Below are 23,942 nucleotides of genomic sequence, written 5' to 3' on the forward strand. Positions count from 1 at the left end.
AGCAGTGCTGGGCTGTAGTGGTTCCCTGCACTGCTGAATACAGTTCTGGGGAACTACTCTTTCATTCTAGGCAGTTTAGTGAGGATCTACTATCTCCTAGCTTTATAGGGTACATGGGCCCCATATTTCAGGCCTACAAGTGAAGAGTCAATCCCTGGATTTTTGCTGAAACCATTGGAAAAACCATTTTATATGAGGTATTTCTTTCCTCTTTCCACATCTGGGTTTCCTTGTCAGTAAAGTGGGGTGGTCAGAATAACAAGTGATATTTGGTTTCATTTTGGGTCTGGCACTTGTCCAGGGTTTCCCAGAATAGTGTACTTGTCTGCTGTCTGTCCAACAGAGGGTGAAAATGCTGCAATTTGCTCTTTATTTTCAGATTCAAGTAAGCTAGAGGCATATAACAAAGCAGAGGTCAAGAGGAGGTCCCGCCCCAAATGAAGTACAGGTGGCATGGGCATCCAATGGAGCTGGCTTCTTAAGCATAGGTGGTGACATATTGGGGCCCCATGTTCCCGAAATAGGAACGTTCCCATTCACTCATGAGCTCAAAGTGTACAGGACGGTGACAGAAGTTGCAGGCAGCCACAGACACATCCTGGAGGGGCAGCCCCACTTCAGTCCAGGCTACCATCAGCTTCTCTGAAGGTGATAAAGAGGGGAAGGAAAGAATTGGTTAGACTTGGTCTTCCAAATCCTGTGTCATAGTACAGATACACCATGATATTGATCCCCTCAGCCTTTTGAGGTTCTTCAGGGATAGAAGTAGCTTAATCTGTTTGCTCCAGTGTGAGCTGTGATGTTACCATTTGGGTGCTGGGCTGTATAAATAGAAGATTTGGAAAGCACTCCTTTGATACAATTTGAAATCATTCTGTCTTGGCCTGGACCACTCCCTAAGTGCAGGATATGTGTGGACTGAGAAGTGGATCTATTTGTTTTGGAAACTCTAGTGTGGTGAAGAGGATGACAGAGTACCCACATTATGTCATCAGTGTTTCGACCAAGGAGGCTGGGGCACAGTGTATGGGGCATTACTAGGAGCAATGGGAACCTAGAGAAGGAAATCTGACCTAGCTATCAGAAGTATCTTAGGGTGTACCAGGGCTTTGTCCTTAACCTTTATTATGCTCAAACCTTTGATAATCTTGTCTAGTCTCAGCTTTAAACACCAACTCTGTGTGGATGATTTTGAAATTTTCCTGTCCAGCCCAGAACTCTTTCTTGTTTTCTAGACTTGTGTATTCAGTAGGAGTAGTATTCTGCATCTCCACATGGACATCAAACAGGCATATCTGACTTCATATGGGTACAACTGAGCTACTAATGACCCTACTTTCCAACAAACCAGTTCTGCTTTCAACCTTTCTCATCTCAATTGATGGCAATTCCTGTTGCTCAGTCCAAAAATTTCAGAGTGATCCTTTATTTTTTTTCCTGTCATCCCACATTCACTCTGCCAGCAAATACCATTGGCTCTACCTTCAAAATCCAACCACTTCTCATCACCTCCATTGCTATTGTCAAGTTTGAACTACCATCATCTCTAACATGGGATATTACAGTAGCCCCTTACTGGTCTCCCTGCTTTCACTCTTTCTCCTTTCTGTGTATTCTCAACATAGAAATCGGAGCAATTCTGTTAAAATTTTGAGTCAAGCCAGGCACAATGGTGCAGGTCTGCAATCCTAGCAGCTTAGAAGACTTTGGCAGAAGGATCACAAGTTCAAAGCCACACTAAGCGAATCAGCAAGACCCTGTATCAAAAAATATTTTTTTTAAAAAGGGATAGGGATGTGGTTCAGTGGTTAAGCACCCCTGAGATCAATCCCTGGTACCTAATAATAATAATAATAATAACAACAACAACAATCATGATGATGGTGATGATATTTGAGTCAGATATGTCTATCCTCTGCTCGGATCCTTCCAAAAGATCTTGGAGTAAAAATTGCAATCCTTCCAATGCCCTACAGTACCCTGCACAATCTGGCCTCTTATTGCCTCTATATGCTCAGTATTTTTCCTACTTGCTTACAACACAACATCCCCAATCATCTTATTATTGTTCCTGAAATAGAAAAAGAATACTCCTCTGTTAGGGTCTTCCCTGCCTTATGCCCTTCTCTCTGCCTGGGATACCCTTCCCTTATATATCTGCCCAGTTAACTACTTTACCTTCTTCAAGTCTTTGCTCAAGTGTTACCTCAATGACCTCTGTACTTGCCACTCTAATGCCTTTTTCTAATGTTTTCTTTTTCCCAAACTAGGCCTTACCCCCATACTTCCATACTTCTGCTTTATATTTTTCTCATAGTACTAAGAACTAACATACCATTTAATTTGCTTATTTCTAAAAATGTTTTAACTATCCTCTTCTACTAGAATATAAACTCCAGGAAGGTAAAGATTTTGTGTTGGTTTGTTTACTAGTGGATCCCCGACACTTAGAACAGTGTTGGCCTACAATAAGTACTTGATAAATATTAGTTGAAAGAATAAATGAAAGGATGCCTGAGTTAAAACTAGAAGGTGAAAGGATGTAATACAGAAGAAGAGGTGAAGAAGGACATTCCAATCAGAAGAGGCATTAACAAAGTCTCAGAGGTAAGAGAACAACAAAATGAGGGGACCAAAAGTGATTTGGAATAGCCAGAGGAAAATGCATGTAGGGAAGAAGAGAGAGCATAAATATCACTGTGTGAATGGCATTGCATATCATTCCAAGGAGCTTCAATTCTTCTATAGACCAGGGGTCTACAAACTTTGGACTCAACATACCTAATCAATACAGATGATTAAGCATGTATCTCCAATCTCTGTATATTTATTTGTGAGATATATATATATATATTATTGTGAGCCTGCATATTGAAATCAGTAAGGGTAAAGCTTAATTTTCTATTTTTTAAAATTAGTTGTAGTTGAACACAATATCTTTATTTTATTTATTTATTTTTATGTAGTGCTGAGGCTCGAACCCAGCTCCTCGCATGTGCTAGGTGAGCGCTCTACCACTGAGCCACAACCCCAGTTCCTTAATTTCCTATTTTTAAGATAAGAATAATCATAAAAATGTTGTATTCCAATCCCTTGCCCTGTATATCTTCTTGAATATCTTACTGTAGAGGCCACTGCTCCAGAGTCTACATAATAGGGAAAAAAGATGTTTAAGCAAGGGAGCAATATTGTCCGATTTTTAGAAAAATCCCTATAGTGGTCAGTATGGAGAAAGAATTAAAGGAGAACAAGAGAGAAATGGAAATTAAGAAGAAATTATGTTGTAATGGATTAAAGAAGTGACAGTGGATAAAGGAAAATGGATTTAAGAGAGATTATAAAGATTTGCAGTTTGAAGATGATTTGCCTGTGAGATTGTGGTATTTGTGGACTCATGGTGGATGTGTCTCATGTACCTTTCCTGCAAAATCCCAGCCTAAGTAAACATTGAGAGACCTGAAAGTTCTAGAATTGATTCACAGACCAATATAGAACACTGAAGAGAAGTTCCGAGAGTCTGCGTTATTAGCTTAGAGAGACAGTAGACCCAGTGGTTATGACCATGAAGATAGAAACAGCCCCCCCCACACACACAAATCCCAACATACTACTTACATGACTTTAGACTAGTAACTATATTTTTGTCTCAATTTCCACATAGATACAATGAAAATGAATAGAAATGGAAACTCTCTACCTCATGAAGGTTTTGTGAGAATTAAATGGGTTAATACATGTAAAGTGTTTAGAACAGTGCTTGTCACATGGTAAGTACTTAATAAAAGCCAGAATTATTTAATGTTTTTGAGCAAATGAGTAACGGTACCTATATATCTTGTTTTCCTTGAACTCTTATAGATTTCCAGTGTTCCAGACAGTGACTGTTATCAGTCAGGCTCTCTGCTTTCCTATCTCTAAGTTATTTCTCCTGGAATTCCCTTATTCTCGAATATCCTGCATCATATCTGCATGTACTTCAATATGGACCACAAAGACTTCCTCCCCCACAAAGCCTTTCCAGTGTCACCCTTCCCACCTTCTCTAGCCATAAATGAACTCTCCATCCAGATCCCGGAACACTAGAACTTGAGCAAGTACTCTCTTTGTCTGACTCCTCTTCTAGACCAGCAACTGTCTACATATCTTTTATCCTGAAGACCTGGAATGAACATGTGCTTTATGCCAGGCCCTGTGTTAAAAACTATCCCCAACAGAAGTCCAGTAAACTTTAAGTGAATTGACTAAATTGGCATCTTTTTGCCATAATGACTCAGCTCTCTAAGCCTCTCAGTCAAGTCCTTGTCTTGTGCTGTTGTTATAGACCCATAGATTGACTCTTTCTTCCCCAACTCTATTCCTACTACCCACATTCCAGTAATACCTGCTAATTGTTTTTGATATATCTCAAGATACTTCTCACCCTCCTGCCTTTCTTTGTGCTCTTTCATCTTTAGGAACACCTCCCTCTTCTACACCTTTTTTATTTCCCTTGGCCCAATATCACTTTTACCTTGTAAGATCCAGTTCAGGTGTCATCTCCATTAGGAGGCCTGTTTTGAAATCCCTGGCAGGATCAGGCCCTTCTTCAGCTCCTACAGTTCCCCCACACACTGTTTTTTGTTAAGCATTGATCACCCCTTAATGTTGTGTATGCCATCATGTCCCCAACCGAACTAGAGCACTATTAGTCTGTAGGCTATTTCTCATTCATTTGGGACCCAAGTATAAGGCTTGGCACATGGTAAATGTTAGAGAAATTTTTATAATATATGAAATCTGGCCTCTTCAGATCTTGGGGCTGAGATGTGGATAATTGTTGTAAAAAACCATGTTGAGGACTTACCCACAAAATCTTCCATCATCTGAGGACTGTGGTGGGGGGAGGGGGCCAAGCGCAACAGCTCCTCACCCCGGGGAACAGTCGGATAGTTGATGGCTTGCACATAGATACCATGCTTGGAGAGCAAGAGATCACAGATCTTGCTGTTGAGAGCTGCATCACCTACCTGGGCCCAGGAGAAAGAACTTTCAGTACCTGCTACCCTGGACCCACCATCATGAGTTCCATTGAGCAAGTGAAGGTAATCAGATCAAGAAACAGCACTAAATTTGGGGACTTTGTTTTCATAGAGGATTTCTTAAGTGGCAGCTCCAGAATTTCTATCAGGGAGATGCTCAGAGCAATTGAAATTGAAGGAGGGGTGGAAGTGAGGCCTTGTCTTGAAGCTGTTTGTAAAGCAACTACATTGGTTAACTTGGAGTGGTTCCCAGTGAGAAGACAAACCTACCAAATCCACTTCTGAGGTGCTTTAAAAACAACAACAACAAAAAAAGTATTTTAAAAAGCAGTCTTTCAAGGGAATATTGGGTTATCCTATGGCAGTTACTACAGTTGGATCTCAATCCATAGGTTCTACATCAGGGATTCAACCAACTCAGATCAAAAATATATTTTTTTTAAAAAAAATTGGGTGCATCATGAACATGTACAGAATTTTTCTTGTTATTCCCCAAACAATATAGTTTAATAACTATATAGCATTTACATTGTGTTAGATATTATAAGTAATCTAGTGATGACTTAAAGTATATGGGAGTATTGCAGAGATTATATGCAAATACTGTGCCATTTTATATAAGTAACTTGAACAATCAGATTTTTGGTATTGGTGGAGGGTTCTGGAACCAACCCCCATGGGTATTGAGAGATGACTATACTTTTCATCTACAAAATTGTCACAACTAAGTATCCTTTCTTCACCTTGACTTACTGACTCACACAAATATATGTCATTTAAAAAACAAGAAGCAATTCACTATTAAAGGCTGTGAACATGCAAACATAGTTGGGGATACAAAATAGCACCTAGTTATGTGGCTTTGGATTTTACTTTCCTGACCTCAGTTCTCAGTAATCAACACATTTTTACATTACATTCATACACACACACACACACACACACACACGTATAAAACAACAAATTCCTCACAAACTGATACCTTTTACTATGTGTGGTATACTCCTACATTTCCTATTTTATATTTTTCTAATTTTTAATGATAGTTAATGATCCACCAAGCTGATTATGTAACACACTATTGCTCTTAATGAACTATTTGAAAAACACTGAGTTATAGGCTCTAAGTACTCAATATTGTGAGGCTCAGGACAGTCTAATAATCATGAGGTAATAGGTGATGCACAAAAAAGATTTGTTAATCCAGAATGGCTGATAAGTTTTCAAAAAGGAGAACAAACCTGGCAATAAGGAGGATGTTCACAGGAAAACACAGCAGAAGACAGGAGCTGGTGTGGGTTTGCTTAGGGTGGGAAGGCTTTCAGAAGAGATAGGTGGGGAAGGCAGCGGAGAGGGTGGGGCTCTCACCCGGATGGGAATGATGTGGCTGGGGCAGGGGATGACTGGAAGGCCCCTGTCCATTAGTAGCTGGCGCATGTGCTTGACATTCCGCTGGTGGGCCCTCCTCAGGGCTTGGCCCTCCTCTCCCTTGAGCAGACGCACAGATTCTAGAGCCCCAGAGAGCACCATGGGGGGAAGTGAAGTGGTGAAGATGAAGCCTGCTGCGTAGGAGCGTACCATGTCCACCAAGTCACGAGTGCTGGCGATATAGCCACCCACACAGCCAAAGGCCTTGCCTGGAGACAGGTAGGAGAAAGATTCACACCCTGTAATCAGTAAACATTCGCTAGAAGAACAGGATCATTCCCCAGGCAACACAAGGAAATAAACCAGAAGCTGGGGCTCTAAATTCCCTTCCCAAGCCTCTGCTCACCTCTTCTGTCCATGACGAGGCAGACAGCTAATAATTCTGTGGCTCTGAGATAGGACTTTCAAGTCATGCCATATGTAATGATTAGATAGGCAGGAGCAGGGTGGGGACATTTAGCTGTTTAGGGCAAGGAGTTGAGCTAAAATGAAGCTTGGGGCTGTTTGGGGGGAGGGAAACAGCTCTTCATTTCTTTAAGTTGAACCTGGCTATTTGGCCTAGCTTCTGAAGATTTGGGGAGGATGAAGAAAAGGGGTCTCGTCTCTGGAATTGCACATAAGAAAGGCCCAAGACATTCACTTACCAAGAGTTCCAGAGACTATATCAATCTTGTGCATAATTCCATCACGCTCGCCAATCCCAGCACCCCTGGTCCCATACAGTCCTACAGCATGGACCTCATCCACGAAGGTCAGGGCCCCATACTGGTGGGCCACATCACACAACTCCTCAAGAGGACAGATGGCACCTGGGCAAAGCCAAGGGATATGGGTAAGGGATCATAACCCATCCCAATTCTATCTCCAGTGGGGAATTCCCCATTCATACCTACTTTGGATTGGAAAAGGGTGTTATATAGAGAGAGGAGTGTGTGCACCCACACTTGGGGCTATTCCAAATCACCTGCACCCCACCCACACCCTAACTCTGTGTGTGTGTGTGTGTGTGTATGTGTGAGTGAGTGTGTGTGTGTGTGTGGGGGGGGTGTTTTCCCAAGCCTGGGATCAAGGCTTGGCTCTCTGTCTTTATTTTTACTCCATTCTGACTGGCTAGCCTTTTGTTTCTACCATTCTTAGCAACTTTTGAATTTTTTCTCCTGCAATTCTGTGTGTTTGTTATTCTGTGTTGGGTTGGCACTAGCCTGTATGATGCCTTTGTTTAAATAAGTTGAAAAAGTCATCTTTTGCTCTAGCTTAATACAATTCTGATTTCATTTGCCACTCAATTTTTTTGTACAGGTATTACTAAGAGTCCTGTCAATATATTTATTCTTCACCAATCCTCTCTGTTTCTGTCTTTCCAGATTTCTGTCACTATATCCTTTTCTGTGTTCACTCCCATCTTTGTTTCTATGCCTCTAGTTTTCTGACTCTGCCTTTGTTTTCCTCTCTCCTCTTCCCTCCCTCTCTTCCTCTTTCTCTGCCTCATTTCCCTCTCTTCTTACTGGTGGAGTTTTTGTCTGCCCAGACTTTCTTTCTCAGTATCCTTATGTCTCTTTCTGAGTTTGCATTTTGGCATCTTTGTCTTTTCTGTATCTCTGTGGGAGTGTTTTTCTCACTTCTATCAATATAGTTCCCTGAGGGACTCTTTCCTCAAGCTTAGTCATAATCTATCAAATGATAGCAAATTAAAAGTAATATGTATATCCCCTGCCATTGTTCTTACAGACTTACCATTTTTTTCCTATTATTCTAGACATCATCTATGTTGAAAGTTTTTGTAAGGTCTTTGGATGGCTGTGAATCTCTTATATATACTTTGTGGTCACTCTGCATATTATAAGAACCCACACCTTTTTGCCATTCCCCATTTCTGTACTCCCTGGGAACTGCTGATATACAGGGAGTTAGAATACAGAAGAAACTTCTGCAGGTGGAAACGGGCTCTAGACCATGGTTAAAGTATGTGAGCAATTGATAGGACAACATAAGAGGAGCCATGTATAGGAAGTGGATCCTGAGATAAAGAAGACAATGGGATGGTTCAAATGTTTCAGTGGGAGAGATTCCGCTCTAGAATTGAGAGTTTTGGCAGAACTTCCACCAATACAAAACAACAAAATAAAACAAAACAAAAACAAAATTGATTTGCAAATGTAAGTAGTATGAATCCCAACATAGTTTCTACTAGAGAATTAATTTGAATAGTCTTAAGTGTTAGAAATACACAAATACAATGATTTTACTTTATTGCTGGTTGTAGATATGTGGGAGTGGGCATGATCAGTAAGTTCCTTACATATATTAACTCATTTAATTCTCAAAGTTATTCTATTATTGTTACCTCTATTTTGCAAATAAGGCAAGGGAGACACAGAGCACTTAAGAAACTTGCCTAAGTTATAAATTGTTAAACTGGAATTTGAACATGGACAGTTTGGTATCAGAGGCTGCACACATAATTATTACATGATGCTGATGGTATGTAACATTAACTAAATTAGGGAATACTAAGGAAATACTCCTGTCTCATTTGGGGAAGTGACATATTGAAATGAAATGAGAACCTCTTTCCTTAAATAACATCAGAAGGGGATGCCTAAAACATATAACTTCTGCTTAATAGGGCCAGCAACAGAAACTTTGGGGCGTTTTTTTCAATTGGAAGAAGAAAGAAGGTAAGAGAGTAAAGTTATTTATTTCTATGAAAGCATAATAAAGTGTTATCTCTATTTTTTATAGTCAGATACTTTACCTTGGGGAAAAATGAAGCTCAAAGATTCAAAGAGTTACCCAAATTTAAATGTGTTGAAATGACTTGAAAACCTGGTTTGATTTCAAAGCTTCATAACAGATCTTGGAAAATGTCCTAGACAATGTGAAATTTTCCATTGCAGAAATCAAACACTGGGATAATTGATTTGCATGTCATTTCTAATGGAAGGAGTGTCTCGCAAGGGAATTGGAGTTATATGTTCTAGAGTGAAATTACTCATTTTGGCACCAATTTTCTATACCACTGAAGACAAATTTGATGCCATCTTTAAACTTTAGTTCTTTACCTGTAAGATGAGTGTAATAGCTTCTTCCATCTTTTAGCATATATTAGCCATGTAACCCTGGGTAAATTACTTCAGCCAGGCGTGGTGCTCCATGCCTGTAATCCCAGTGATTCAGGAGGCTGAGGCAGGAGGATTGCAAGTTCAAGGCCAGCCTCAGCAATTTAGTGAGGCCCTAAGCAATTTAGTGAGACCCTGTCTCAAAATAGAAAATCAAAAGGGCTAAGGATGTATCTCAGTAGTTAAGCACCCCTGAGTTCAATCCCTATTAGCAAAAAACAACAACAAAATTACTCAGTTTCCTCATGTAAAAAAATTAAAATAATAACAGTACCTACTTTATAGAACTGTTGTGATGATTAAGTGAATTAATACATGTATTATATTGATAATTTTGATTTTCACACCTTGTGAATGTTAGTTGTCATGATCATCATCATCATCATGGATTTTGTAAGACCAATACTAGTAAAATACACTCACTCACACATATACATACCATCCATGGAGTGAACAGTCTCAAAAGCCACAATTTTGGGTGTCTTAGGGTTGGACTTCTCAAGAAGTTTCTTCAGGTGGTCAGGGTCATTATGCCTAAAGACAAACTTGGCTGCTCCACTGTTCCGAATACCTTGGATCATAGAAGCATGGTTGCCTGCATCTGAATAAATCTCACACCCTGAGGAACAAGATTTATAATTCTTAAGCTTCTGTCTCAGTAATCCTATTTCAACCTTCAGATCTGATCTGGCAGGGGAAGGAAATCAACCCCCTCTTCACACTGAAGACCCTGCTCTGCTTTTTCCTCCTCTGGAAGCCTTTGTGACACCTCTCTCCTTTGGAAGAGCTCCCCTGCCCTGAAATTCTGACCCTAATATTCTTTCCTACATTCATTTCCAACTATGGTCTGGCCTCTGACTGTCTTGGGGTAGGGAAAATTTAATTTCCAGGAAGCTTTAGAATTTCTTGAGGACAGAGCCTAGGTTTATTCTCCTTAATATTTAAGATCAATACTTGGAAAGGGATTTATCCCAGGGAATGCTTGAAGACTTTGACTGATTCTGGATTCTTCCTGGTCTAGAAAAAACCCCACATCTTCCAGGTAGCATCCATCTTTTATAGTTATAGGCATAGATACCTATCCAGCTTTCACTGTTGGAATCATATGCACAGGGCATGTGAGAACAAGAAGGGTAGTTAATGACTATGGGATCCAGACCCTTTACTATATAGGGGAGAAAGCTAAGCTCCAGAGAGAGAAAGGCATTTTTCTAGAACCTGAGGAATACAGGAATGCAGGGACTTTTACTGGGCAATGCTGGGAGTGCTGGTAGGGTGGGAAATTGGTGGAGGGAGTTGATTCCTGGACCCTCACTTTGTACTGATATCAATGATCTCTTATCCCTTTCATAAGAGTAAGAGAATTTCTACTTAAGAAAATTGACTTATGGTTTCTTAGAGAACATGGCTTGAAGGATTGGGAGTTTCTTGGGAGCAGCAACAACATCTCTTTATCTTTTAATCCCATGTATTCATTGTAAGGCTAAGTATACAGTATATGCTAGGTAAATATTTCTTAATGAATTAACACAAAATGACTGATTTATAAGTGAATGAATACATAAATAAATGAAGAAGTGAGAGGAAGATGTCAAAAGATGAGTGTTAAAAGATATGTAGAAGATGGATTACAGAGATCTTTAGAAGACATAATAGGGAGTTTAGATTAAGAGAAATGGGGCTCCATTCAAGGGTTTTGACCAGTAGAGTGACAAAGATAGGTTTTTGCATTTTTAAAACATCATTCTGATTGCTGTAAAGAGTGGACTGTAGGAAAGCAAAGATAAAAATCAAGAAAAAGATATTGGTCTAAGACTAAGATGGTGGCAATAGAGATGGAACAAAGTTGAATTCTAAAGTTCAAGGAGGATGAGATTGACAAGAGAAACCTCAAAGATGTTCAGTTTATTGGGAGGTTATGAGTGACCTCAAAAAGTTTTTACCACTAAACGTGATTTAGTGGTAAAAACATGTAGTATTGGTGATATATACTGTAAAGTAGTAGACAGCAAGTATGGAAACTTCTTTCAAGCAGTTTGCCTGTTATAAGGAAAAGAGAAATAAGGACATAGTTAGAGAGTGATGAGAGGTTGAGAATGATATTTTAAGATGCAAGAAGCTTGAACAAGTTTAAAGAGGGGGAGGGGCTGAAGATATAGGAGAAAGAGAAAGTGCTAACAGGCCAAGTTTCATGAAGAGTTAGTGGGTTGGGGCATGCGTGCATCCCGGGTTCGATCCTCAGCACCACATACAAACAAAGATGTTGTGTCTGCTGAAAACTAAAAAAATAAATATTAAAATTCTCTCTCTCTCTCTCTCTCTCTCTCTCTCTCCCCCTCTCTCTCTCTCACTCTGTCTTTAAAAAAAGAGTTAGTGGGTAATGGAAGGAATAGTCAACAAGAAAAAGGTCATCTCTTCCAATATGACAGGAGGGAAAGAGTAAGAAAAAAATAGGTAAGAATGCTTGCTTGTGAGGGGCTGGGGTTGTGGCTCAGTGGTAGAGCACTTGTCTAGCATGTATGAGGCACTGGGTTCAATCCTCAGCATCACATAAAAATAAATAAAATAAAGGTATTGTGTATCTACAACTACAATATATTTTTTAAATGTGGCTACTCATTTAAAAAGTGAAGAAGGAGTTAAAAGGTTTAGAGAAGAAATAAAGTTTTAAAAGCTTCTGTGAAGACATAGAAGTGTTATTAATGCGTGTTAAGATCCCAGTTGAGTTGGGAGGTGAGGAATTTATAGTTAGTCTTCTGAGTGTCTGTTTCCTGATGTTCCTCAGCTAGGCACAGAAGAGAAGAAGCAGAGGAATATAATTATCCAGTGTTGAGGGTTTACAAGGTGGGAAAGAAGGAAGAACAATGGGAGCAAGTGAACTCAGAATAGAGGTTTGAGCAATGGCTGCAGTGTGACTGGATGCCATATTGCAGAACACCAGCCTTGAACAAAGCTCAGGCCTGAGGCTTACCTGGCAGGATCTTGGCCAAGGTGAAGAGAGTAGAGTCATTGGCCACAAAGCAGGAAGAGAAAAGCAGGGCTGAGTCCTTCTGGTGCAACTCAGCCAGCTCCTGCTCAAGTTCCACATGAAACTTACTGGTACCTGAGATGTTGCGAGTGCCACCAGCTCCAGCTCCATGACGCTGTAGGGTCTCCCTGGTCAGAAGAAAATGAAGGGAGATGAAGAGAAGAGAAAAACCTTTGTCATGCACTGAGAAACTGGGTAGGTTTCCCTTTTGTGATGGGGGTCAGTGTTGATTTAGTGATCCTGTGTGAAATGTGTCCTATGTAACTAAGTAGAGGGGAGGATGATGAGGATAGGGAGACATGCTTCTTTCTTCCAGAGCTGGAAGCACTCAGGGATAGAAGGAGAAGCAAGATTGAGCTAGAGAAGTTTGGGAAACCTAAAAGAGGTCACATACCATCTCTGGCAATACTCAGTCTACAGTTGGATTTAGAGGTCATGGATCAGGGCACAGTGGTACATGCCTACAATCCCAGTGACTGGGGAGAGGCTGAGACAGGAGGATTGCAAGTTTGAGACCAATGACAGTAGCTTAGCAAGGCCCTAAGCAACTTAGTGAGCACCTGTCCCAAAATAAAAAATGAAAAGGGCTGGAGATTAGCTCTGTGGTTACAGACTCCTGGGTTCAATCCCTAGTACTGCTCCCCCAAAAAAGATCTCACGGAAAATGGGCCTTGCTATCCTCCATAGCACTGGACAACCAAGGGTTTAGAAAACCTTGTGTGTTGGCTGACTTAGCTCATATCTGAGGAGTAGACATGCTGGAATATCTTGCACAAAAGGGATGGTGGTAGAACCCAGGTTTACACTGCAGTTCTTCCTTTCCTTTCCATATGTGGCTCTAGATATTCTTTAGGCATGTCCCCATATCTTATAGCCCAGACTTTACTACTCACTGTGTGGCCTGCAAGACCCGAGGATGCCGGCTCATACCAAGGTAGTCATTACTACACCAAACAGACACATCCTTTGAGGCCACAGATGCCTCAGAGAAGTGTTGGGCAAAGGGGTATGCGTCAGCCCAGCGGTTCACAGTCTTGAACACACGGTAGGTGTGGTCTTGTTTCTTCTCCATGATCTTGTCTCTGAAAAACTGGTCATAACCAAAGACATGTTCACCTGTAGGAGTAGAGATGGGGATGAAAAGAATTCATTTCAAATCTCTTCCCAGCTGATCTATATTCTATTCATGTCATTGATTTTTAGTTGTATAATTCCCTTTATTAGTTGTATAATTCATTTATTTGTTAAGTCATTGATTTGCTGGATCACACTAACTCTCTCCTACTTCATTCAACCATCTTTTTGCTTTTTTATTCATTCATTCACTCAATAGTTCATTGACACAGTCACTCAGGCTTCCTACTCTTGGTATGGTCTCATCTCTCTCTTCCCAGGTTTAATGTGGAAGCCTCCTTAATGGAATTACTACTTCTAGTCTCCAGCATTGACAGATCTAGTCTTGAGTCATGTCTCTATCACTTGCTATTTGTGTGGCCTTCAGAAAGTCATAATTTCTCTCTCTCTCTCTCTCTCTCTCTCTCTCTCTCTCTCAATCTCTCTCTCAATCTCTCTCATCAGGAATTAAACCCAGGGGTACTTAACCACTGAGCATGGAGAAGAAAAAATGTCCCCAGCCCATTTTTTATTTATTTTGATACAGGGTCTCACTAAATTGCTTAGAGCCTCACCAAGTACTGAGACTGGCTTTGAAATTGTGTCCTGCTTTAGACTTCTGAGCTGCTAGGATTACAGGCATGTGCTACCATGCCTGGCTATTTTTTTTGTTTTAATGTCTTCATCTGTAGAATGGGACTAATAATACTTTCCAAGTAGAATTGTGAGCATCTGATGACAAATAGCATTAAGTACACCCATACTAACATCTGGTACATAGTAATAGTAGTATTATTACTACTGCAATAATAGTAGTGGTTGTAGTAATTAAATAGCTAATATTAATTATATTATTATATTTAATACATTATATATTTATAATCATATAATTTTTAATATATAACATATGTAATAATTATATTATTATAGCCAACATTTAATGAATATCTAATGCATTATAAGACCCTCTTCCAGGAACTTTTAAAATATGATTTCATTTATTCTTCACAACAAAATTATAGAGAAAATTCTATTAGTATTTACATTTTTACAGATGCAGGAACTGAGACATAAAACGTAAACTTGACTGAGGTCATATAGTAAATAAGTGTCCAGCGAATAAGTGACTCATTAAAAAAACACACAACTGAAAAATGTAATATGATACTTTGGGTACATTTGTATTATATGTAAAGCCAACATATAATCTAAACAAGAAGAATGCAAAGATATTTGAAACAACCTAAATTATAAGTGCTTGATTAATTGAAGGATGTTGTGTCCACAATACAGAACACATTTTAGTCATTAATAGTTGTTACGTAGCTCTATGTCTAGAGGCATGGAATGATGCTCAGGCCATATTGGTAAGTGAACAAAGCAGCATAACAAACTCTGGTAGATCTTACTTATGAAAAAGATGTGTGATGAGGAGAGTGGAAGGGAGGTTCTATGTGTGTGTGTTTTTATGCACACGTGTGTGTGCATGCATGTGCATGTATGTGTGTTTAGTTATAGGAACTTGGAAAAAATATAACAAAAAATTAATAGTGGATGGTAGAACTCTGATTTAAATTTCACTATTTATATTTTCCTGTATCTGTTGAAAATTGTTTGATAATGAATCATATTATTTCAATATTCGAAAAAAGAGCAAATTCCATATAAAACATGAATATGAACACATGCAAGAAGGGCAAAAAAGGCTCCACGAAGGGTGGGAATTTTTGAGGGAAGCATGGAGAAGAAATAATGGGAATAAACCTAATATTTAATGAGACCACAGAACAAACTAGAAATGCTATACTCCATGCCATAAATGTAATTTTAAGATAGGTATTCAAATTCCACCTAAGGGAAGTGACTTATTTACCCAAGTACACAGATACAGCAAGTGCCGGCAGTGAAATTTAAATTCAGATTCTCTTTGGTTTCAAAGCCCCTCTGTACTTTATCCTGTACTGTGTCAGATACCCTTTCAATACTCCTTCCCTGTTCCAACCCCCTTATTTCCACTTCAGCAAACTTACCGGCCATATTGTTCTCAATCAGGTGTGTAAGCTTCCCTGAAATCTGCTCTGGATCCTGTGGGCCAAAGAATGGCTTCATCAGGTTGACTGAGGCCAGGGAGATTGGCAGGTCTGAGGAGTATGGGATTCATTGATATGAAGAGAGGGAGAAAGAAAAGAAAGAAACCATGTATTGTCCTCATTAGGCTTAATGAAATGTATAGACATTTAAGTTTTTAAAGTTTAGAGGATTTCTACAAAGAGAAGAAATCTGCAAAGTAAGCTCCTATTCATTTTCCCAAGTGGCAAATCCTATAATATCAAGAAACTTTCTATACCATGAACCACACTTCTTCTCACAAAGATTTTCCCTTAGATGAAGTAACTAGGGCAGCCACCCTGGGTCCTGCATTTGGGAGACAGAATCAGGCCAGTTTACCTTGCTCTTCCTTTCTCAACATCAATAAATTTCAATTTTGGATTTTTTTTTTTGGTCCATAATGATATCCCAAAAGGGTTTATGAAAGATGTCAACAGTATGGCCATCACTCAAGTGTGATTATCTTGGGTGGCCTTTTCCAGTTGAGTCGATCTAGGGGTTCTACACCCTTCTAAAGGATGTATCTGGTTGAGAACAATATTTCATTTGAATTTGTTTTAATAAAACTACTAATGCATGATATTTTTCAGTAAAACAAGGCTAATTAAAGGAGTATGGTATATGAAAAAATAAAAGGTTATCTATTCCTAACCCTTTCTCATTCATGCAAATCCAGACACTCACAATGTAGTCTTAAATGCGATACCAGCCTGTCAGGATCTATTTAACCACCTAGGAGAGAGGAGGCAGAAATCCAGAGGGCTCTTCTTAGTTTAATAGCTAAGTTATGGGAACTTGTGCATGTGTCTTGGGAAGAGTGTGTTTCAGTACACCCTAAACTACTGTCTACCATGACTCCCCTGGAAAAGACCAAGATCCCAACATGGGCTGTGAATTAGCTGCCCTTGGCTTAGCCTAGCTCAGGGGTGAGGAAGTGGTTCAATAATTAGGAGTAGAGGTCAAATGTGGTAGAACTTGACTCCAACCTGTCTTGAAAGTCTTCACATCCTCTTGGACTTCTGGGGCTGCCTTCTGCACAATTTTGCTCTTCCCATCCTGGAGTTCTGATAGCATGAAGGGACAGTGGCCCTTGGCCCAGGATGGAGAGTCTATGCAAAGTCAAGAGAGTAATTGAGGGTGCATTCCTAGCCGTAACTTCAGTACAACAATTATTACTGAGAGCTACCAAATCCCAAATCCCTATCTCAAGCTATGATAGAGACACAGGGGTAGATAAGTCTGGTCTGTGTGCGGGAGGATCTCTCAAGCTAGTAGGAATGATACACACTGAAGACACATTGTGAATAATTCTAGGATGTGAGGGAGGACAGGGCTTATGAAAATTCAGAAGATATAGGGATTATAACCCAGACTTGGCATTGAATAGGCTAAAGGTATAGGCAGGCTTTGCAAAGGACATGATGCTCAAACTCAGTGTTGAATGAGAAGTATAAGATATTCTGGTACTTGGTATAGGAGAGGGTAATATGGCAGTAGCAAAGTTACAGAATCTTGAGACAATAAGGTTGGTTCAGGCTATTTTAAGTAGTATTAGTATGGCTGGAATATAGTGTGTGAAGAATATGGGAGTGAGACTCTAGAGAACCTGGAAGAAGACATTTTATGTGTTTATTTTTAGGCTAGTTCATTCTGCCTTGACATTTTCACATGAAGTCTCCTAATTATTAGGCAACAATGGCTAGTATGACTTGGAGACTTGTCACTATGACCCAGACATCCCCCCTTTTCCAGAAATCTTTTCTTACCTCCTCCAGCTCTTGTTGCCTTTAGGTGGATTTGAGAACAGATTGGTCCTTGGGTGGCCAGGATGGGACAGCGTCCAGTACCAAACAGGAACTGATGAGTCTTAACCACTTTGCTCAGGAGGCCTGTGGGACCCCGGGCAAGCACTGGGCAGCATTGTAGCAACACAGCTGCTGCCACCATCTTGCGACTGAAGTCCTGCAGAACACATGGAAGGCATGAGATTTCATCATGAGGAGCCAGCCCAAAGCCAAGGTGCATTCCTGTATTTTATTCTTTGGTTTTAGCTTCCCACCCAAAGCTTGGTGCCTTCCTCAAAAATGTCCTTATTGTCCTTCCCAGGAAATAACTTCTATTTCAGTGTTAAAATGTACTAGCAGATCACCAGAAAGGAAGAAATGGGAAACTGACCACTAGAAAAAGGTGTGAAGGAAAGAGTTCTAATTGCAGGTGACAAAGCCTGGACTCAGGCTCTGCACTGACCTCCTCTGTGGTTTTGAGAATCATTAAGTATAATTTGTGTGTAACAGGATGAGATTTGACAAAACCAATCCTTTCATCAATACTTAGGGCCAAGAATATTTCTAAGAATATTGGCCTTAGCCAAGTGAAGGATCACCCTGCTAATGCAAATAGATGCCATAAACTAGAACCCCTGAGGCTTGTCCCAGAATGTTTTCTGAAAAGGTTCTGCCAGAGAAGGAGAAGGAACTCAAGGCCAGTTAGCTTAAAGAGATTCAGGCAACAAGAAGAAAGGGAAGGCCCTAGGTGATATAGACTATGTGTCACCAGGCTGGTATTTTATTGTCTTTGGGTTTTCTCCTGATTTTTGGATAATTACAGATAAAGGAGGATATGAAAATGAAATACAAGGGGACTGGAAGACATGGCACAAAGATGCAGTCTGTGAGCCAGTGAAAGAGTGGAGGCCAAGAAAAAGGAAAGAAAGGGGCCAGAGAGATCAGAAATGACACATAGCACTTAATGAATATTTATTGAATTTGGGAGCAAATTAGTGACTGAATAGCATCTGGGAGAAAGGAAAGGGATGTAGGGGAAAAACCAGAAGAAAAGAAAACTTAGAAAAGATTAAAAAAAGAAGAAAAGTAGAGAGAAAACAAAGGTGTGGTGATAGAGTTAGAAGAGAAATGGAGGGAGAAAAAGAGATCAAAGCCAGAGGAGAGGAAACAGTGTAGAGATGAAAATGAACATGGAAAGGAAGATGGGTCCTGAAAGGTCAAAAAGATGATGTGAAAAAAAATGATGATGTGAAATACATAAGGATGGGTAAAAAGAGTAAGATGAGGGAAAGAGAAACTGAAAGAGACAGAGAACATGGCGGATAGAGGCAGACAAATAGAGAGAGGGACACAAAAGGGACATGAGGAGAAATCCAGGAACCTAGAGGAATATATAAAGATTTCTATAACTGACAGTAGGAAAGGAGAGAAGCCAGAAGGGCAGAGAATAAGTCAGATAAAAAGATAAAGGAGAGGGCTGGGATTGTGGGTCAGTGGTAGAGTGCTCCCCTAGCACGGGCGGGATCCGGGTTCGATTTTCAGCACCACAGAAAAATAAAGGCATTGTGTTGTGTTCATCTACAAAAAAAAAAAAAAAAGATATTCTCTCTCTCTCTCTCTCTCTCTCTCTCTCTCTCTCTCTCTCTCTTTCTCTTTAACAAAAAAAAATATAAAGGAGAAATGCTTGGGAAGTTAAACTATAAAAAAGAGAGGTAGAGGAGAATGTTCTTATTGAGGGAGATGAGAGAGAAATTGAGTAGCACAGAGAAGGGAGTAAAGAATATCACAGAAGCAAAGGATGAAGACATAAAGTTGGCTAAAGTGGGAAGAGGAGGGATGGGAGGAAGGAAGACTGAGAGATACCAAGAGAAATACATACAGCTAGAGAGAGCAAAGGGGAGAGACTGAAAGAACAAGGGCAAAATGTAGAGCCAGAATCAAAGGGTGAGACAATATAAGGGGACAGTACAACGGAAGAGAGATGGGAGATTGTCAGAAGACTAAGCTCCTGGCACTGCCAAACTACTGAATAGAATCTAATAGCATCCTCAGTATGTATAAAACTTTATGATGTCAGGGACAAATGAGTAGGAGGAACTCATAGCCCTGTCCTCATATGGCGACCTCTTTCACCTACTTCCCTGACTTCATAAAGCAAGCACTCTTCCTTTTCTTCACAAAGCAATCTGTTCCCCTTATTACATTTTAGATCATCTGCCCTCAATCTCACAGGCTGTCTGTCATAGCATACTGTGTTAGTATGTGGGGCCAGGGCATGTGGGCCCAGAAATTGGAAATGACAGAATTGGTGAATTACTAAATGAAATAACCCATGTCAAGTCTTTAGGATGGTGTCTGGCGCATAGTAGGTTTTTGATAAGTGTTAGCTTTTTTTTTTTTGGATGCTGGGAATTGAACCCGGGACCTTGTGCATACGAGGCAAGCACTCTATCAACTGAGATATATCCCCAGCCCAAAGTGTTAGCTTTTATTATTTCAATTCCAGCTCCCCATTCGTTTCTTGGATGTTCTTGGGCCAGTCACTTCCTCTTTGGATCTTGGCTCTCATCAGCTGTCAAATGTGAGGTTTGCCTACCTCACATGGAAAGTCATTAATTTGATCCAATGCCTACCTCATATCTGGAGATAAGTGTTTCCCTTCCCCTGCCTGCTCATGAAGGCCAAAGCATTCAGGGTTTAGCCTGCAGACCACAGATAAAGCTCCCAGAGTTTATCACCATTGGGTTCTGACCACTCCCCAAACTGAGTGCAGGGAATGAGAGAGAACAGGAGCCCCTTCCTGGAACCATGCCTGCATATCTGGCTGGGGCTTGCCCTGACTGGATGGTAAGCAAAGATGGATAGCCCAGGGAGAGGCAGGTGGGGCAGATGGACAGGTTCCAGGTTCCTGCAGACTCTTTTCCCCAACATGAACACCAGCAACAATAATGACAACAACATTGAAATATGTAGTGAGAAGAAAAGCCCCCACATTTGGACAAAATCCTATCCTACCTTGGGATGATAGTGAATTAATGCCTACACTGCATGTATAAAAATGGAGAAAGTTCAATACTTTAAAGGGCTCAGGCTTCTGGGAAAATAGAGGTTACTTCTTGAAATTTGTTGAATTCTCAAGTTCTTTCAAGCTATAGTTCCAATTTCTCTTGTTCTGATACTCCTTTCCTGGAGTATTGCCTCAATCTGCCCAGCCATCATTATGACCCATAATGTTGTAGTCTAGGTATCTTTGGTTTTGTGTCCATTCCATGCCACTACCTACCATGAGACTGGAGTGCGTTAAATTGAATCAAGGAAGAATTTAGGCAGTTTAGGGTATTAAGAACACAGGCTCTGTGTTCTTAAGCCAGATTACTTGGGTTTGCATCCTGGCTCCACTACTCACTGTTCTGGTGAGCTTGAGAGTCACTTCCCTGCTATATGTCTTATATTTATAAACTTACAGATAATAACAGGACAGAAAAACACTTGCATAATGAGTTGCTTGAAAAAAATAGGACAAACTACTTCACAGGAATATTGTAAAGATTCAGTAAGATAATTCACATAAGGTATTTAGAAGAATACCTATCTCAGAGCAATATTGAAAATGTGTTAGCTATTATCTTTATTTTCTCCACTTTCTATGTAGGGAAAGTGGAGGTACTGTCAAGGAAAGTCACATCATGAAGATATCAAGCCAAATCTGGAAATCTGGAGAATTGATTTTTATCCCAAATCCTATTACAACTTACTGTGTGAATTTTGACTCTGTACTTCTCCTCTCTGGGCCTCAGTTTCTCCACAGACATTGAACAAGATAATTTCAAACATCCCATCTTGTTCTGATAGTCAAACCTCACAGAGTCCTCACTGTTCCAGGCCCTATTTTAAATACTTCAAACACATTGACTTATTTAATCCTCATGACACCCTTTTGATAAGGAAACTTGTCCAGTTCACAGAGCTAGTAAGAGAAGCAGGATTTCAACTTAGGCAATCTGGCTTCAGAGACCACTAATTTAACCACACAGATCCATGATTTAAATACTGTTACATATTTTCTTAACTGAGGACTTAACTCCAGACATTCATCCCCTTTGCTGCACTTTCCAGGACATTTTCCTTTTGTGACCAAATTCCTTTACCAAAGGAACACATCCTAACTGAAGTAGGATTTCAGGTACTATTGAACATCCATTTATTCATTCTACCATTTAATAGTTTATGCATCTATTATGTGGAAATTCTTGCCTGGGATCTTCTCAAAACAATGCTTTTAATCAAAGAGTAAAATATTCAGCCAAGTGATGGATCATTATTCAAATGTTTTCCCTGCATCATTAAAATTCAATTTCATATCAGCACTCAATCCTGCATTCCCAGAGGTCAGAAGGGCCAACCAAAACTCCACCCAAGCAGAAAACCCAAACCACTCATTATAGCATTCCTTGACACACCCCCATCCCATTTGTGGCCTGTTTTGCAAGAATCAGTTACATCTGGAGGGGAAACTGTTCTCTTCAGGAGTTGGAAGAATCAGGCCTTGCCTCCCTTCCTAGTACCCTCTTCCCACCACTGAAGAATCACAGAGAATTTTAGATACCTGGAATCAGAGAGTTAGAAATTCTTGAACAGAAAAATTCAGAAGACCACAAAATCAAACTAGAAAGAGTTGTGGAAATCACAGTTCAAATCCCTTCTTTAGAGGATGAATGACTTTCCTAGGGCCATACAGTGAATTAGAGTGAGAATACAAATCTGTTGACATTCTGCATATGATACAATATTCCTCCTCCATCTTCTCCCTTTCTTTCTAATTATTTACCACTCAGTTCCCCCAAATCTCTCTTTAACAATTCTCCATTTCCATTCTCCTCATCCCATCAATTTCCCCGGCTCCACATTTGACCACCTAGGCTCTGACCCTTTGAGATCTGTTCTTGGCCAAGCAGAGAGAAGGGGTCAAATGGAAGGAGAGGTAGAGAATATCAGGAAGAAACATTAAAATGTCTTTCTTGATAGAAAATAAAGGAGAGGAAGAGACTGAGAGAAACAGAAAGAGACAGAGAGAAACAGAATTGAGAAAAGAGACTGGAGGAAAGAAATTCAAGGAAAAGTCAGAAAGCTCAGTGAAAGGAAAATCAAGAGAAAGTAGGAATATCAGAATGAATAAGTGAAGTTAGTGATCTTGAAAACTAACAAAGGAGAGAAAACAAGGGAAAAAGAAACAAGGGAAAGCTGAAAACAGGGAGAGACAGGAAGAGAGAGGGGGAGAAAAAAGAAAATGGCAGAGACAGTTTTTAAGAAACAGATAAAGGAAAGGGTCTAATCAGGCCAGAGAGACAGTGTGTAGCCCTGAGATGAGCAGAGAGACCAAAGAGAAGGCACTGGGCTGAAAGCAGCGCTTACCTGTTGCCCTGCACTGAGGACGAACGAAAGACGGGTGAGTGCTCTGGGTTTGGACCTGGTGTTTATTCCTGCCCTCTGGCTCAGCTCCACCCACCCCGCCTTCTGCTGGCCTGGCCCTGAGTTGGCCCCAAAGGTATCTCAGGCCGCTGCTAGAGATAAAACCCAAAGAAGTCTCTTCTTGCCTTTCTCCTCCCCTGGCTCTGGTTCTTCCCTCTCTATTTTCTGTCTCCTCTCCCTCCAAAATGAGCTCATTTGGTCTTTGGGATCAGACCACCCATGAGGGCACCTTGAGCAAAACCACCTCTTTCTCTCTCAGTTTCAACAATTAAAGGAGGACAATAAAAACCAGGAATGATGGTAGTATAAGTGGGAAGGGCTCTGAAGTTCAACCTAGAATACAGTGTTGTGCTTATGAACTTCTACAGATTCCTCACCTGTAAAATGGGACTATCTCAGAACCAGGATGCTATAACAATTCAATAACATCATTTATAGAGAACACCTATTAAAGTAAAAAATATATAGCAGCTAATTTTGATTGAGTTCTTACTCTACACCAGACTCTTTGTTAAGTTCTCAGGGCTGCTTAACCATTGAGCCACATTTCCAGTCCTTTTATAATATTTTATTTAAAGACAGGATCTCGCTAAGTTGCAGAGGCTGGCTTTGGTCATGTGATCCTCCTACCTCAGCCTCTGGGAGCCACTGGGATTACAGGAATGTGCCATCAAGCTCTTATCCTTCCACTTTCCTCATGGAACAACCCCTCTGGCTGGTGCTTCTGGCCCAGCTGCCACAACAGCTGTGCTTCTGGGGATTTCTTCCTTATTTTATTGTATACAACCTCCTGAGTCCCCAGGGGATCTGCTTTGAATGTCCACTTTTAAATTCCGGTAAAATCCCCCTGCTTCTTTTTTTTTTTTTTTTTTTG

At 40.3% G+C, this 23,942-nt stretch overlaps 1 protein-coding gene across 2 annotated transcripts; it reads right to left on the minus strand.

The window, feature by feature from the left end:
* Positions 1 to 353: 353 nt before the first annotated feature.
* Alas2 (5'-aminolevulinate synthase 2) lies at positions 354 to 23,132 on the minus strand. 2 transcript variants are annotated; one of them, XM_048796682.1, is made up of 13 exons: positions 23,012 to 23,132; positions 17,582 to 17,777; positions 16,802 to 16,924; positions 15,737 to 15,847; positions 13,487 to 13,709; positions 12,537 to 12,721; positions 10,005 to 10,184; positions 7,091 to 7,255; positions 6,387 to 6,655; positions 4,844 to 5,006; positions 4,087 to 4,159; positions 1,734 to 1,737; positions 354 to 642 (listed from the first exon to the last, which is right to left on the minus strand). In XM_048796682.1, the coding sequence occupies exons 2-13, from the start codon at positions 17,760 to 17,762 to the stop codon at positions 634 to 636; spliced, it is 1,686 nt and encodes a 561-aa protein (XP_048652639.1). In that variant the 5' UTR covers positions 17,763 to 17,777; positions 23,012 to 23,132; the 3' UTR covers positions 354 to 633. The 2 variants fall into 2 exon arrangements, with proteins under 2 accessions (XP_048652639.1, XP_015362025.1); XM_015506539.2 differs by lacking the exons at positions 1,734 to 1,737; positions 4,087 to 4,159.
* Positions 23,133 to 23,942: the final 810 nt, after the last annotated feature.

Source organism: Marmota marmota, unplaced genomic scaffold (assembly GCF_001458135.2).
Source record: "Marmota marmota marmota unplaced genomic scaffold, marMar, whole genome shotgun sequence".
Classification (NCBI taxonomy): Eukaryota; Metazoa; Chordata; class Mammalia; order Rodentia; family Sciuridae; genus Marmota; species Marmota marmota.

Bases quoted from the DNA above. Each gene is read 5' to 3' on its own strand.
- Alas2 (XM_015506539.2), bottom strand. From the start codon at position 17,762: ATGGTGGCAGCAGCTGTGTTGCTACAATGCTGCCCAGTGCTTGCCCGG. The intron at 15,848-16,801 runs GTTGGAGTCAAG...CATACTCCTCAG, and splicing joins TGTGAAGACTTTCAAGACAG to ACCTGCCAATCTCCCTGGCC. The intron at 13,710-15,736 runs GTAAGTTTGCTG...CTACTCCTACAG, and splicing joins GATTGAGAACAATATGGCCG to GTGAACATGTCTTTGGTTAT.